We start from the raw sequence: 17887 nt of genomic DNA on the forward strand, positions 1-17887 counted from the left end.
GGAAAAATATAGCAAAGGAGTTTAATTGGTTTCATAAAATGTCAGCGGAAAGAAAGGCAGCATTTAAATATGTGTAATGAAAATAATTCAATATAAATAAAATAATGTAGGAGGCTATTAAAAGAACATGGAAAACCACCGTGGCGTAGCATTACGATAACAGCAGGAACTGGAGCAAAATATGGAATATCACATGTAAAGAAATTATAAATGTCAATAAGAGAATGGCATTGTAAGTGATTTTAAATCTCCTCTGTTTAACTTCTGTAATTCCAAATTTTATACATTAGCAATAAGAAATTAATAATCGTGGAATATTTTAACAGGAGAAGAAACACAGTGGCTTAAAATACAGCTTCTTTGTCAGCTCCATCCCTTCTCTATTCCTGTTTTGACACAACCGTTCTGCTATATCATTGAGTTTAGAGTCCTTCAGGGCTTCCCTGTGAATCAATTCTTTCCTACCGGGTGCTGGCAATGCCCAAGACAATCTGAGTTTATTTATTTTTTATCCACACCCGAGTATATATTTTTTATTGATTTTTAAAGACAGAAGAAGGGAGAGGAAGAGGGTGAGAAAGAGACAGAGAGACATCATGTGAGAGAGAAACATCAGTCCATTGCCTCCCTTACTCGCCCTAACCAGGAATCAAACCGGAAACCTATATGTACCCTGACCAGAAAACAAACCCACACCTTTTGGTATTAAGGGATGATACTCCAACAGAGCCACACAGCCAGGGCGACAGCCTGAGTTAGAATTGCAAATCTGTAGTGACTGGTTCAGTGGCTCTGAGGTAATGACTTTGTCTCTGAGCCTCAGTTTTCTTACCTGCAAAATGGAGCTAAGAAAAACGTACTTCATAGTATCATTATCCTGATTCAGTGAGATGACCTTTCATAGCATGTGGCACCTGCCTGGCACGTGATAAATGCTGAATAAAGTGAACTGCGATGGGGACAGGACATAATGATGACAGTGGTGGCGATGGTGGTCATAGAGATAATGATAACAGTGATGAAGGCGATGATGGTGGTGATGGTGGAAATGGTGGCTGTGGACAACAAAGGGGCTCTGTAACAAATCTAACCAAATGTAAGTTCATAGGGTGATCTGGTTGTAAATTCCTAAGTGGGCAGGTCACAGTGGGTAGTCACACCCCAGGCATGTAAAAGGTTTATCTTTGTCGTAAGCAAGCCCTTGTCCCTTGTTTTTGTGCATCTAGGTTAGCACACCTTTGAAGCGCCTCTTTTTCAGTCCCCTGGGAAGTGTAACCACCCTCAAGGGAGCACATAATCTTGTTAACTACCCTGTAATCCAAGAGATGTCCCTGCCTTGCTTTCTCCCATGCTCCTGTAATCATCCTTACGTTCCCTCCTTTAGAACATTTTTGAAATGTCTACGACAGGCCAAGAGTTTACTAAGAGTGTTGATGCTATTGTTCTGGGCAGAAATAGAATATAGTTATGGCTACAGTTATAAGAAATATTAATCATGCTCTGTTAACCTTGATCGTTTTGTTCTAAGAAAAGAAAGTACGCTCTAACCTGGCAGGGAGTTGTGCGCCCCTGGGACTTGGGGGCCAGTCTTGGAATGTGGTCCATTTCCATTCGAGAACTGCCTGTTACCATGGGCAGATTAAAAACTTGCTGCCCAAACATGGATTCCTGCCCCAGCCCACATTGCCTACTTCCCCATGTCTGTAATTCCCATTCTTATTCCTTTTGCCCACTTCCCCATGTGTGTAATCTTTGTCCTACCCAATATAAGCAGCTGGTTTAGGAGGGGGAGCAGAGCAGATTTTCCTGGGTGACCTGCTGCTCTCCCGTATGCCAGCCAGCATTACTGGAATAAATGCTCATCTATGATTCAACCCTGGCTCTGCTTAATTGGCTCAAGTAGTGACAGGCAGCCCGGACCCATGGGTTGTCCAGTTTCACTATCATCTCATTGAAAGCTCACAAGCATTCTATGATGTGGATCTTCTCATGATCCCCACTTCTCAGATGAAGAAATTGACACTCAACGAGGTTCTATCATTTGCATCACTTGCTCAAGGTGATGCTACAACAAAAAAATGCTAAACTGAGGCTTGGACAAAGTTAGGCTGAATCTCAAGCTGTTGTGTAACCCCAACACCAAGATCCTAAACCCCCATGTCTCCTAGGAGCTAAACATGGGATACAAATAAATGAGGCCATTGCGGGGAGAATTGGGAACTGTGCCGAACTGGAGGTCATGGGCTCCACCTAAAGTCTTCCAAATCCACTTTTGCCTTAAATGCAGAGCCGGTGGGTATAATCTCTGACTGAAAATCAGATTCTGTCCAATCTTTGAGGAGTGATTCTAGGTCGCTTCCTACATGCCTCCCCTTCCGCCAACATTTGTTTACCTTTTGGGTTTGTGTTTCTCTTTCCTTCCAAGAACATAGTCTAAAACACACCATGGAAACTCCCAGCACAAAGACACCCTGTCTAGCCCCAACCAGTTTGGCTCAGTGGATAGAGCATCAGCCTGCAGACTGAAGGGTCTCAGGTTCGATTCCAGTCAAGGCATGTACCTTGGTTGCAGGCACATCCCCAGTAGGGGGTGTGCAGGAGGCAGCTGATTGATGTTTCTCTCTCATCGATGTTTCTAACTCTCCCTCTCCCTTCCTCTCTGTAAAAAAATCAATAAAACATATTTTAAAAAAAAAAAAAAAGACACCCTGTCTAGAGAAGGACAATTCTTTTTTGAGATCTCATTTGAAACCAGTTTAAATCGGTATTTTATGTGAAAGCGGTGATAATGTTTCCCAGAACAGCTAGACCTCTAACAGTGCTGCTTTGGATGTTTTTTGTTTTCTGTAAAACCACTTTCCTGAGGAATGATTGGCATGTAAAAAGCTATACATGTTCAAGGTACACACCTCGGTGAGTCTGGAGAGAAGTACACACCTATGAAGCCGTCACTACCATCAGGCCATAAACATATCCATCACCGTGTTAGGGGCCGAAACAGAATAGTGGGGACTAGCTCTAGCTATTCAGAAAGATTAATCATGATCTGTTAACCGTGATTGTTTTGTTCTGATTAGAGAAAGCACATTCTAACCTGGCTGAGTGTTGTATGTCCCAGGATCTGGGCGTTTATCTTGGAATGCTGTCCATTCTCCCTATCTGAGATCTGCCTGTCACCTTGGAAAGATTAACAACCTTGTTGCGCCCGCCCTTTGCAACCCCTGCCCATATGGCCAATAATCTGTAACCATTTTACCCATTTTTATTCCTTTGCCTACTTTCCCATGCCTGTGTTACCCATTCTTATTCCTTTTGCATACCTATTCTTATACCTTTTGCCTACTTCCTCATGACTATAATACCCATTCTTATTCCTTTTGCATACCTATTCTTATACCTTTTGCCTACTTCCCCATGGAATCTTTGTCCTTCCCCCCCATATAAACATTTGGCTTATGGAGGGGTGCAGAGCAGATTTTCATGGATGACCTGCTGCTCTCTCTCACATATGCCAGCAGTATTGGAATAAACGCTCAAATATGAGCCAACCCTGTCTCTGCTTAATTGACTCAAGTAGTGACAGGCAGCCCCAACCCATTGGTTGCCCAGTTTCAACCTCCCAAAGTGTGTCCCCCAGCCCCCCTTGTGATGTGTGTGTAGTAAGAGCCACCCTCTTAGCAGATTTTACGTACACAACACAGTATTGTTAGCTATGCATACTATGCTGTATAGATCTCCAGAATGTATTCATCTTCCATCGTTGAAACTGTTTACCTTTGACCATCACCTCCCGTATTTCCCTCTCCCCAGTGCCCGCACCCACATCCTACTTTCTGATTCCGTGCGTGTGACTACTGCCGCTCACAGTTGAGGTCTCACGGGTTTTGTCTTTCTGCGTCTGGCTGATTCCACATAAATGCCAAGGCTGATTTGCAAAGAGCTTTGGCCATGACCCACTGTAAGAAATACATTTTGCACCAGAGATAGCAGGAGAAAGAAAGAGAACTGAGCCAAGTTTCGCAAATCGATATCAACTATATGCAGCCTCTGATATTTTATAACGACAGCCCTTTCCTTCCTCCTAAAATGCTGGTTGGTACTCACTAAATTGGTTTCATGAGCCCCCTACCCTACCATGGGGTCACAGCAGATGGCTGAAAAAAACACCAACCTGTAGATCCGTTGGCCGTAGATAAAATAGACAAGCCTTTCCCTGTGTGCCTGGCACTGAGTGTGTGAGGTGTTTATGGGGGTGAGGTGTGTGGTGTGTGAAAAGGTTTGGTAATTCACTGTGGGACCCCGGGAAAGTCACTCATACTTTTAGATCTTATTTTCTCATTTTTAATAACAAATGAGTTATCTGCTGCATCTGCTTCAGACTGTGTCTTGCGCCTTTCTGATTCAGTCCCCCTTAAGCTCCTTAATCTCTTTGGAGTTTTATTAAAGCAATTCGGGCCCACTCCTCACACAAGCAGAATTGGGCAAATGGACCTGAAGGAGATGCCCCCAACGCAGCTTTAAAAAAAAAAAAAGCCACAGGACTTGTAATGAGGTCTCCTGGAAATTTTTTCAATGCAGAACATTTTTCTAGCCCCCAGGTTACACAGGAAATATTTTCTATTTACTATGAAAAAACACTTAGCCAGTTTCTACTTACCTACAAGATGAAAATCCCTTGATTCTCACCCAGTCTGGGAGCTTCTCAGAGCTAAGAGAAAAAGGAAGTACATGGTTTATTATCTCGACCTCCAGTTTCTCAAGGAGCCTCGTGGGTGGAGCAGGCTGGGGTGTTGGCAGGGAAGTTTGCATAATGCAGGGACCATTAGGTAGTACATTACCCGGGTGGACCATATAAAGTGCCTCAGAAAATGAACTTGGAAATGGTGATGGTGTCCAATGGGGAAACCAGGTAATGGAGAATGGTGCCAGCTTCCACCTACACCAAGGAAATGGATTCAGCTTCCAGGATGCTCCCTTAGGTTGGTGAACTTCTTAGTGAGAAACTTGAAGGCCAGAGTATGAGTCAGTGTACCTACCATGTTACCCAGTTTCCTTTTGTCATATTCCATCTCAGTTTACCACTTTGGGAAAATGGCATGCCTATATTCTTGGTCTTTGAGATAGGGTTACCCAATATAATCACACTCACCTACTTGGCTGGTAAAATTCTTGACTGGTCCCATTAGCATGGTGTCCTGAAATTTTCTTCTCATTTGTATTAGAAGAAACTTGGTAAGATCTAGCAAAAATATGGCCAATATCCCCTACTCTGACAAGTCCAAATACACACCCAGCGATTTACTCCTTATCTTGGTTTTAGTACATTTATTAAACATTGCCTTATTATCTCTAACATAAATATCTTCCTTTTTCAGTGTCCCATTTCTTTTTATAAAATACTTAAATTACCAAAAAATATATATTTAAATTATCACCTGTATATAGCTCTCTAGGTGGGCTGGTCCTCAGCCACTCCATGTCAAACTCAAAGTATTTGCTGCATGTGATACTCAAAAGGTTTCTTTTTCATGGCAAAGAAAGAGGGTTTAAGCCTACCCTTGTCAGCTAAGCTGAACTGAACAGTCTGAATGTTAACCTGAAATGCCTAAACCAACAGTCTCTGAAATTCTGAGCCTCCCAAGTGGGTGTCTGGTTATTCGTAACAAGTCCCTTTCCACCACAGCTGAGTTTATGTTACTGAGGTGCTTTTTGGAAAACACCTAAGGATGGGGGCTGGTTGCCAGGGTAACCAACCAAGCACAGAATAGAGGGTGGGAACTTTCAGTCCACCACCACGCCACACACACCATTTCACCGGAGGGGCAAGGGGCTAGACATTGAATCACTCATCAATGGCCAATGATGTAATCAATCATGCCTATATACTGATGCCTCCATAAAAAAACAACAGAACAGGGCTCAGAACGCATCTAGGTTCCGAGCACCTGGAGATTGGGAGAGAGCGGTGCCTGGAGAGGACATGGAAGCTCTACACCCTTTCCCACATACCTGTCCTTCCATCTGGCAGTCCCTGGGTCCCATCCTTTCCTAATAAACTGGTGACCTAATTAGTAACATGTTTTTCTGAGTTCTGCTCTAGCAAATTAATGGAACTCAAGGAGGGAGTCTTGGGAACCTCCAGTCAATAGCCAGTATGTCAGAAGCACAGTTGACAACCCAGACTTGAGATTGGTGTCTGAAGTGGCAGGGCCGGGGGCAGCCTCGTGGGACTGCGCCCTTGGCCTGTGGACGTTGTCTCCAGGTAGATGGCGGCAGAACTGAGTAGAATTATAGGACACCTCGCTGGTGTTGGAGAGTTGCTTGCTGGTATGGAAACACCCCACACACCTTTTATCTGTCCACACCTATATCAATAGTATCTTCATTTACCCATTTGTCTGGATCAACTGCTTCTTGCCAAGTAGACAACCAATACACACCCTAGCACTATAACCAGCTCTACCCACTCTAACCAGAAGCCAATCCTGTTTTATGAACTGTAACAAAAGAGGAAGCCACATTTCGAGGAAGAAAAAAAAAGGAAATATCATCTTCCATCAAACTGTGGAACTCAAGCAGAAAACATCAATGCCACTTCCTTCTTTGCCAGTCATTTAACGGTTGTTTTTCAGCAACTAACTTTCCGTGCCTTGAAATAGTGGTATTTCCCAGGAGGAGTTACTAGAAATGTGGCGAAGATGTCAAACTAGAATCTTGTACACCTGAAAATCACACCATGTTATTAACCAATGTAACTCCAATAAATTGAATTTAAAATAAATTTTTTATTTAACAAAGCTGTGCACTTTGGCTATTCTAAAAGTCACTGGATTGTACACTTTAATATGGTTAAAGTGGTGAATTTCATGTTATGTGACTTTTCTCTTAATAAAAAATAAAGAAATAGTAAGTAAACTACTGATCCCATCCAGGCTTAAGCAAGGAACTTGGTTGACCCATTTGGATTTGGGCAAAATCCTACCCTTTACCTATGGATTTTGCTAGACATTATTTTCTATAAAATCCAGACAACATTGGCTTTTGTTTTATCTCTGTGGTGATCATGTAATTATTACAACACTCAAGTTCATGGTGGGAAGGGCAGGATGTATTGTAATTCATGCAAAAAAAAAGCATATATTAATCCCCAAAATTTCATAACCAAAGCTTTCTATATTTTCTTTTCATTTCATGTAGAAATAAAATCACAGGGTAGGCTGAAGATGTTTAGGAATTACATGCCATGCTATTGAGAAAACATCATAATGGACAAGGAGTAAGGAATTGTAACTATTAAGACTGGGAGCACCAGATCATGAAGCTGTAGTCATCATTCAAGGGACAGACAGTCCACGGCAACCCACAGGGAGGGGACTAAGACTTTTCCCTCCTCCCTTTTTCTGATATCCTGTTGGTGTTTCCCATTGGCCAAAAGCCCTGGAAACCAGAGCCCAAGAAAGTTCATAGTTATAATCAGATATCAGCATTCGAGGCATCATCTGCATGGATTTGGAGGGGTTCACAGAAGACTTCCAGCCCACTTAGATCTTCATTACTTGTTTATTTACATTAATGAGAATGCAAGTTCCATGGCAGGAAAGACAATGTACAACTTGCTTAGCATCGTAGCCGCAGTTTCTAGAGTAGATACTGAATAAATATTTATAGGACAAATAAATAAATGACTTTGTGACATTTTCTTAACATCTTCGAGCCTCCTGGGTTTTCTGGTCTATGTGTCACTGGTGTTTGGGCTGGACCAGACAGAATTAAACACTCTGGCAAATAATTGGGATATACCTTATATCACCTCCCAAACCTGTAGGAGTAGATATGCATGGAGGTTTTGAGAAGATTCCACTGGAAGGAAAAGAGAGAGAAGACAGAAGGGTGGACAGTCTGTCCAGCAAACCTAAGTGGCTACTTGGAGGTCCCTGAAGTGAACGGGTAGAATGAGAGATGGTGCCGTGATATTTGTGAGTCAGAGGTGACTCTATGCCCAAGTACAACAGCTCAGGAGCCCAGGAGATGGTGGCAGCCCCACGCTAGGGTGTGAACCAGTCAGGATGAATCTCAGCATTCAGTGGACTTGACCTGGCCGTGGATGGAGATCGCTGTGCTGAGCTGGGCAGATACCTGAGGAGAAGGCATGAGAGGGGCTTGGATGAGGATGTAAAGAAGGATGGTGGAAACTGACCCTGAGCAGAGACCAGATAGTAACCCAGCAATACCCACAAACTCCTGAAATGAGATATTTCTGAGAAATAGGGAAGAGGAAAGAATACATTCTGAGATCCTGTGGTCAAAAAGCTCGCCGTGTAAACTGAGCCAGCCCATATTAGCAGCACAGGCAGATGCAGGTTGAGAGTTTCAAATTATCCATGCAATGGATAATTTTATCAACATTGGGAATTATTCATGAAGTAAGGGCACAGATGGGTATATAACAAATATTGATTATGAAGTGATACATCATTCAGGGGGTGAAATGGCAAGTACTCTTAGGTGTCGTACATTATAAAATTTCAAAAGAGAAGGCATGCTCCTCCCAAGATCAGCATTAGAAATATCTCCTGGCACTTTTTAATTTTTTTTTACAGATGAAAGCACTTTATTAATGGTATATATTCAAAAATAAAAGCCATTGCCTTCTAGGTTCAACAAGGCTAAGTGGGTACAAGCTCTCAGATCTTTTAGTAAGAGGAAGGCTTTCCCCGAATGTCTAAGACGTTTGCAGCATCATTTGAAACACTTTTTAAATGCAGTTCAAAATCTCATTACAATAAGCATCAAACAAGTATTTAAGTGATCAGTAAGACTTTTTCATATTAGATAGTTGTGGGGATGGGCCAATGAAGTAGGTATTTTTTTTTAAATATGTTTTTATTGATTTTTAGAGAGAGGGATAGAGAAATAGAAACATCGATGAGAGAGAAACATCATCAATCAGCTGCCTCCTGCACTTCCACTACTGGGGATCCAGCCCACAACCTAGGCATGTGCCCCGACCAGGAATCAAACCGGCCACCTCTAGGTTCATAGGTCAAGGCTCAACCACTGAGCAGCACCAGATGGGCCATAGTCAGTATTTTTTGTTGTTGTTGCTAATCCTCACCTGAGGATATTTTTTCCATTGATTTTTAGAGAGAGTGAAGGAGAGGGAGGGTTGGGGGGGGGGGTGAAAGAGAGAGAGAAAGAGAAATAGTGATGTTGAAAGAGATACATCAATTGGTTGCCTCCCGCACATGCCGTGACCAGGGCTGGGATCGAACCTGCAACCCAGGTACATGCCCTTGACTGGGAATCAAACCCGAGACCATTTTGTGTGTGGGCCAGGGCTGTAACCACTCAGGCACACGGGCCAGGACCGTAGTGGGTATTATTAATGTCCATCCTTAATTCCCTAATGGGGCCAGCTTGTCCCTTCTACAGGAAACTTGTCTCGGCCAAATGGAAGCTGTTAACACCTCTCCACCATGAGGGCATCACACAGCCAATAACTGACGGGCAGGAGGATTAAAAAGGCTGGTCTCCTTGCCTCTAACAGGACTGGTGCTGAGATGCTATTCATGCTCCAGAGCTCATCCTGGGATCAGGAAGAACCCAGATCCTCTCCGACCCCTTTCTGCTTTCGTCTCTTTCCCTCTTCTCAGAGCACTCCTTCGGTAAGTCATAGGCAACAAAATCCTTGTCTCAGGCTCTGCTTTCAAGGAACCTGACCTGAGTTGCCTATTGTCATTTTAGAAATAGTGTTTGTAATGAAATTACTAGAGTACTGCTAGTAGAAACTTAAACAAGAGTATTTGGGTGACTGCAGAAACAAGACATATCAGCCATGCGCTGCATAATAATGACGTTTTGGTCAACAATGAACCGCAGGTGCAATGGTGGTCACAGACCAGCTAGGTCGGTGTAAGTGCACTCTGTGCTGTTTATACAATGACAACATCACCTAACGATACATTTCTCAGAACAGATGCCTGTCTTTAAGCAAAGTCGGCTGTCTTTGTAAAACTGAGAGTCATCCTTCAAACAGTGCCCTGTTCTGACTCTCTTTCCTTGACACATTCATTTAACAAATATTATTGAATTAAACAGTGAACCCAATCTTCTGTTAGGTTATGGGCATACAGAGATAACGCAGTCAAGGAACTTGTGGGAAAGCTGGGGACAAAACATGAACATCTGATTGCCCAGCATGCTGAGTATTACAAAGAAGAGGTTGATAACTTTATGTACAATGGACCAGAAATTTGAAGACAGGAGGCAACCAGATGACTTAGAACCCACAGTGGAAAGCTTTTCTATGAGTAGATCTGTGGAAAACCGCCTATTGTCTTCACTAGCAGAGAGGTGTGGACAAGGAACCCAGAATGCTGGTGACCCTTGAGCCCTGGCAAAGGTCAGAGCTATGCACCCACTGTTTAGTCGAGACGATGGTAACTGAAGCAACTTCCCCACCAGACAGTTATGTACATCCTTACTGATAAGACAGTCTGCCTGTTACTGGAAACTGCCTGCCTAAGGGCTATAGGTGTATCCCAAACTGAATAGAAGGATGGTGAGGCTGGCACCCAAGTGGAAGTCCTTTCTCTTGCATTGGGCTTGCCTGCCTGGCCCCCAATATTTCCAAATTATCATTTCTTGTCTCATCTCTTTCATTTGCGTGCGGCCCCTTCTCCAGATCCTGAACCCTGAACCACGCGGGACGTGGATCCATCACATAGATCTTAAGTTATATCCAAATTACTGTACTTCTAATGTTTTACTTTTTGACAGTTGACGGATTTGTGCAGTTGTTTTTCTTTAACCAGACATCGAGACATCTAAGCTTCCTCCCATGGATAACTACTAGTAACTTCAGCATCTAAATAGAATGCTTAAAATGTACCTCAAAGATGTTTGTTACAATATTGTTCATAATACTGAAAAGTTGGAAATGATGCAAACTCAAGTTAAATACATTATGGCATGAGATCCATAGATTACCATGCAACCATCAGGGGAACAACGAAGTTCCAAAGGTTTGATGAGTTGAAAAGATGTTCTCAGTGGGACAAGTGGGAAAAATAAAGCTTTCAAAATAACATAGGCGTGCCTATTGTAGGTCACCCGCAGGGCAACTTCCTACTTGGCGTGAGACATCACGCACTGCTATGTCATGATTTTCCCTCTACTTATAGACATTTGTGACTACTAGATTATTACAATAACCAGTGTGGTATTTATTTGTGTGTGTGTGTGTGTGTGTGTGTGTGTGTGTGTGTGTGTGTTTTAATATATTTTTATTTTGATTTCAGAGAGGGAGAGATAGGAACATCAATGATGAGAGAGAACCATTGACTGGCTGCCTCCTGCACGCCCCCTACTGGGGATCAAGTCCACATCCCGGGCATGTGCCCTTGACTGGAATTGAACTTGGACCTTTCAGTTCACAGGCCGATACTCTATCCATTGAGCCAGACCAGCTAGGGCTATAATCAAGGATGATAAGCAAGGATTGCCAAGGACACAACCTGGGCATGTGCCCTGACCAGGAATTGAACTGTGACCCTTCTGGTTCATAGGTCAATGCTCAACCACTGAGCCACACCAGCCTGGAAAGTATTTTTTTAATGATTAATATTTTTCTAGAACTTGATTTTGAAAATATTATTGATGAGTTTGCTTCCAAGCAAACCAAGAAGTCAAATTTTAATAAATTATGGTTTGGAGGTTAAATAAAATATTTAAATTTAAAATAATGTTTTATATTCTAATATCCTTACTTTTCAGTTTTTCAATTATTTTGCTGTTAAGCGGGGAGAGGCACATTGTAGGTGGTCAAAAAATATCACTTGAGAGAATAGATCTCTATTTTTTGGACACCGTAAATCATTTGAATTACAGGAGGGCAAAGTTATTTCATATTTATGGAATTTGAGAACCATGCAGTTTTTATTCTGAGTCTCTTCTCCCTCTAGTGGAGGCAAGTGAGACCACAGAGGAAGTGTCGCTTGATGTTACAGTAAAAAAAAAAATTCCTGCAGTGGAGGTCACAGCTTTATTAAATTACATAGGAAATACAGGGTCCCTGAGGGCAACTGTTTTAGAGAAACATGTAACACTGGTAGAGACAAAGCCTTGTGTCAGAAAGAACTTTGTTCAAGCATATAGATTCACACATCCTGATAGCTAAGAGGAAATGAAGACTCAAACCCTTCTTTGTACTCAAATTGTTGCAATCAAATGCAAAATGTTGGCAATCCGTTGGTTGTTATCAGTCAGCAATGTTTATCAGTCAGAAATGCTTAATAGCAAACCACTCCTGAAACGCTGCTGTAAAACCATGATACTTGATTGTCGATCCTGAGGCCATGGGTGGGCATGTGCTGATTTTGGCTGGGCTCACTCCTGAGACTAGTCAGCTACAAGCTGGCTAGGTAGCTGGGTAAGGACAGTCTCAGCTGCTATAATGGGATGACTGAGCCCTCCTCCACTTGTTTTTGTGTTGTTTTTGAAAATCTTTATTGTTGAACCCTCCATTTGTTTTTCACATCCCCCCAGCAGGTTAGCCTGGGTATGTTCTCATGGTGGAGGCAGGAGTGCAAAAGCAAGCAAGGTCAGTCATGTAAAGGGCAAGAAGGAATGCACATCCAGTGTTGAAACCTCTCTTGGACTCCTGTTTGCTAAAATTTCATTGGCCAGAGCAAGCGTCAAGGCCAAGCCAGAGTCAGAGCAGGGAGTGGTTACAAAGTTACAGGGAAGGGGGTATGGAGAGATGGAGACCATTCTTGAGGCCACTGATGCACTCAACCTACCACAGTTGCCTATGATTAAGAACCAGGCCATTTCTTGCTTCAATATCCCTTACAACTATCCCCTCTGCTCTGAACACTCGGGACAAGCCAAGCATTCAAGGCCAACCTATCATAAATGATCTGGTGTCCCAGCTCCCCTCCCAAGCTGTCACTGCCTCAAATAACAAAGACTGAGCCTCCATCAAGTTTCATGATCAAATTGTCTTACACGTGATCATTACTGAACTAATTCAGTCCTAAATAGAAAGGTGACTCAAAGTAAATATTTAATCTTTTCTCTGCAACCCCAAACTAAGAGTTTATAGGATCAAAGGAGAAGAAGAAGAGGGTCAAGGGGTTGGGAAGAACTCCACGGTCAAGAGGTCGAAATCCAGCTCAGCTGCCTGTGGCTGTGTGATGCTGAGGAAGTTACTGAACCTCTCAGAGTCTCAGGTTCCTTGCCTTTAAAATGGAGAGCAATCACTTATTCATCCTATGTTTATGGAGACTCTACTAAGTATAATCCTCTGTACTCATGGAATCTATGTTGGAAACACCCTAGAAAAAGAACAATTCTAATACAGGGCTAAAAAGCATGGAGCGTTAGGGGAGACAGAGAGGTGCCATCTAATCCTACTTCAGATTCAGTGCATGCTTCCTGGTGGAAGTGATGATTAAGCTGAGACGCAAAGTGAGGGCAGAAATTTGTCAAATTTTCAGGAAAGTTGTCCTATGAAGAGGGAATGGCATGTAGAAGTCCTAAACTTAAGATGTTTCCTTTCTGGCTATCATCATGGCAAGCAGAAGAATATTCTAGTATACTCTAGAATATTCATTTATGGATACTACACAAATTCCCTGGGGATCTCGGTAAAATTCAAGTTCTGACTGTGCAGATCTGGTGTGGGATCTGAGATCCTGCTTTTCTAAGGAGGTGATACTGATCCATGGACCAGACTTTATGGGGTGTGGAGAGCAAGGTGGGACAGTGATATCTTTGTGAGCAGGGTAAATCCTGGCCTACTCAGAAAAAAGTTCCTGGAAGGAGGGGAAATGTTGGTTCTCTAAAAGGTCCCAAGAAACCAAAACACTTTCCAAAGGCTGTTGTCATCAAGGGCTTCAACCCCTTCAGGAGAGGCTAGAGTCCTGCTCACCAACCACTCCTACTTACCTACATAACTCTCAGTGCTTCTGTCAAAGTAGCCTATATGTCTCTGTGCTTTGTTTGCCCCCTGGGACTGTCGTGACAGTTTTACTGACCATTTCTTTGAAAGTAGGAATAGTCTTTGTCAAAGGGTAATAAGCCAGTCAAGTGGCAAATCCTTTACTGAGCATTGTGCTGTGTCAGGCAGGTAGCAGGTGTTAGAGAGGTACGGTTGGAGCCACACACCAATGAACATAAGAAAAAACCAAAATGGTAGCCGGATCATCTTGCTCATGCCATTGCACTGAGATCGGTTATTTTCACAAAACCCTGGAAAGGCAAAGATTTGCAGAACACAGAAGGTGAAACTGTCATCTGGAATGGAAACTCTCGCTTCCCACCAGGAACACAAAACGATGGGGAGACTGCCCACCGAGCCACGCTCTGTATCGCCCAGGATGTCCTTGGGCTGGTGTGATCTTGTGTTTTTGCGTTAAGCCAGGAAGAGAAGATTTCGGGACAGGCTCCTGTAGACACTTGCTTTCCTCCAATGTTGCTCCATTCCATATTGGAAAAGCAAGAAAAGGCTTTAAGCCTGTGAAGAGAAATCAGAATCAGCAGCAGGATTAGTACAAATATAATTCCAGGGGTCATGTCTATAAGGGGCATAGGTCTTCTAAATATAGAGATAATACAGCAACAAATATTACAAGGATACGCACTGAAATGTTAACAGTGATTATTCCCAGCGGGGCAGGCCTCGTTGGCAAACTCAAGAGCTAGTCTCAAACTCTTCACCAATGGTAACTCCCATTCTCTACGCTAGAAGGCCAAATAACTGATTTATCAAATGCCTTTACAACTATGTGTGGTCACGTGATGCAGTTCTGATCATTCAGGTGAATTGGAAATCCGCGGGGGTTCCTGGGGAACCTTCTGTATCCTGTTAAAGGGAGAGGCCCGAAAGGAGACTGCTGCTTCTGCGCATCCCTCTTCTTCCTGCCTTGACCAGGGTCACGATGGCTGGAGCTATGGCAGTCATCTTGCAACCATGAAAATAATTTGATGGAAACCCAGCATGCCGCTAGTGGAATGGCAATTTAGGGAGCGTCTAGATCCTTTATAATACTACCAAGCAATAGAACCAATACCAGCAACCCCTAACTCTGGGCTTCTATTCTTGCAAAGAAAAGCAATTCCCTATTTGACTAAACCACTGGATCTTATTTCGCGCGTTTGTAATATATCAGTGGGAAAAAAATAAAACATTCTAGTGGAGGGTGGAAGGCCATGAATCATAAAATAAATAAGGAGCTATAGCATGTTGGAAAGTGGGGTGCCATGCAAAAACAAAAAAACAAACAAAAAAACAGGGTAAAGGGACAGGGAAAACATGAACACCAGGGTAGAAGAAGAGGGAAAAGTTCTAAATAGCGTTGTCAGAGGAACTCCGCAGATGAGAAATGATGGAAATAAAGATTTGGAGGAGGTGAGGGAAGTGGGGGAGTTGGTCCTGTGGGTAGCAGGACAAGAAACATCTGAGACAGTGAGTTTCCAATTCAAAGTTCCTGAGGAGGAAGGGAGCCTGGCATGTTGGAAGAACCCCAAGCAGGCCATACGCGTGGAGCAGAGTGAAGTCGGGGAGAAGAAGAGTCAGAGCAGAAAGGGCTTTGTGGGCCATCTGGAGCACTTCGGCTTTTGCTCTGAGTCAGGTGGGGGCCATGGAGTGCTGTCGGCAGAGAAAGGAGGTGACCTGACTCCTGTGTTCACCAGTGCCCTCTGGCGGCTACAGGGAGAGCATGCCAAAGGTGGGGCAGGGAAAAGGTGGCACGGAAGCAGAAAGACCCCTCAGGAGGCTATTTCCATAATCCTGGTTAGAGGCCATAGAACCTGGACCAGAATAAAAACAGTGAGAGAAGAGAAGTCAGATTCTGTACACATTTGGAGGAAGCGTCAACAGGATTTGCTGATGGGTTGGAAGTGGAGGGTGAGAAGAAACGCAGAGTCAAGGATAACTCCATGGCTTCATGCTGAGTGACAAGACAGAGGGCAAATGGGCAGTGGGAGGGTCAGAAGCTCATTCGGAACATGCTACGTTGCTGACATCTATCTAAGTGGGGGCATTGGTAGGGGGTTGGTTATAAGAGTGTAGAATTAAGGACAGGGGGCTGGATCTCACTCATTTGTGGATAATAAAGAACATTATAATCTGATGAACAAAAAGATAGATACAGAGGCAGTAAAGCATCAAACAGACTGTCAAATTACAGCGGGAAGGTGAGGGAGAGGTGGGGGAGATAAGAGATCAACCGAAGGACTTGAATGCATGCATATAAGAATAACCAATGGATGCAAAACATTGGGGGGTGAGGGCATGTATGGGTGTGAGATGGGGGGGCAATAGTAAGATATGTACACATATAATACCTTAATAAAAGAAAAAAAAGGACAAGGGGCTGGACAACACATTTAAACTTTGGGGGTCATTGCCAATAGATGGTGTTTATAGCATGAGATTGGATGAACTTTGTCGTGCAGACAAAAATATGTGCTTCAACAGAAAACGATGCATTGTCAGAGGGACCCTATGTGGGAGTTATATATAGTATCCCTATATATAACTGTATATATATATATATATATATATATATATATATATATATATGTATATATGTATGTTTTTTTAAAAACATACCACAATTTTTATTGCAAAGTGGCCATTTTTATGAGAGTGGGGAGTTTGATCTCAGAACAACGTTCCATTAAGTTGATGACAGAATTAATACAACTTAATTGGCGTTCCTTTTGAAGGTGGAAAGTTACACTCAATACAAAAAAAAGGTGCTTTCAATGCATAGTGTTATATCCATGCTGTCATGTCACAAAAACAGCCTTGCCAAGGCAGGCATATGTATGAATGCTGGAGCCTCACAAAACTGCAATCAAATGCAACGATAAATAATACTGAATAAAGTTTACCATCTGACCAGGGGGTAATACTTTCCAGGCATTCCATTAGCTTACCCTTTGCAGTACTCTGAGCTAGTCACATTGACAATCACATTCAGCGGGGTGCTTGCTGCAAGGGGGGCATGTAACCAGCTGTTTTGGCTACGCTATCAGGGGAAGGCATTCCTTGGGTTCTACATCAAAGTAACAGTATTGAACAGTCTAATGGCAATCGCTGATAGGCTGCTAACATGAATGATAGCTCCTTCATCCATTGTGTGGGAAGGACCCAGTGGGAAGAGGAAAAACAAAAACCTAGTGCTGTTCCAATGGACTGAGCTGGAGAAAGGGAAGCTCCTTCAGATCCACATGGCACTTGACTGTCATTTTATAAGGGTTTTCCTTCAAGTGAAACTACCACGTTGCCTCCCAATTTCTCTCCAAGTGTTGAACGGTCCTTTATGTCATCCAAGCCATTCACTTGCCACTCATGTTTAATACCTGCTAATTTGTTCTTAATGGCATCGTTAGAGCCAGCATAAATCATCTTGCTTTTAAAAGGTGCACTTTCAGGAGCCCATAGTGCCCACGGCTGTAGCTACACGGCTGGGCTCCGCTGGGCAGCACAGGGAGGAGGAAGATGGGGGGGCAGCGGGGAGCGGCGAGTGCGGGGCATACTGCCCTATGTTTTAAACAACTGTCAGCAATGCAAAATAATTCTGTGGAAAAATCCATTTTACCTCCATTTGCACATTCATTTAAATATTTGTGAAATTATGTACATATGCATTATAATCCATGTATACATATGTGGGATACATATATATGTAAAATTATACACATTATATTATAATTTTATGTATATTTATTACTGCATTATAGTTTTATTATATATAATTAAATGGTATATTTTATATATATAATTATCAATGAGGGAAACAGGCAGATGTAATAACTTGCTCAAAATAGAATGCAAAACCAGCCATATACATATATATATATATATATATATATA

The 17887-nt window shown here is 42.8% G+C and overlaps 1 protein-coding gene across 1 annotated transcript in view; it reads right to left on the bottom strand.

Moving 5' to 3' along the window:
• Nucleotides 1-12046: 12046 nt before the first annotated feature.
• The window catches only part of ADGRE1 (adhesion G protein-coupled receptor E1), a 52270-nt gene continuing 46429 nt past the window's right edge, over nt 12047-17887 (bottom strand). The window contains exon 22 of the mRNA XM_079770816.1: nt 12047-14518. Coding sequence (XP_079626942.1) covers nt 14513-14518 — 6 coding nt within the window. The 3' untranslated portion in view covers nt 12047-14512. The remainder of the gene's footprint in view (nt 14519-17887) is intronic.

The sequence above is a fragment of the Cnephaeus nilssonii genome, assembly GCF_951640355.1.
Source record: "Cnephaeus nilssonii genome assembly, chromosome: 5".
Classification (NCBI taxonomy): domain Eukaryota; kingdom Metazoa; phylum Chordata; class Mammalia; order Chiroptera; family Vespertilionidae; genus Cnephaeus; species Cnephaeus nilssonii.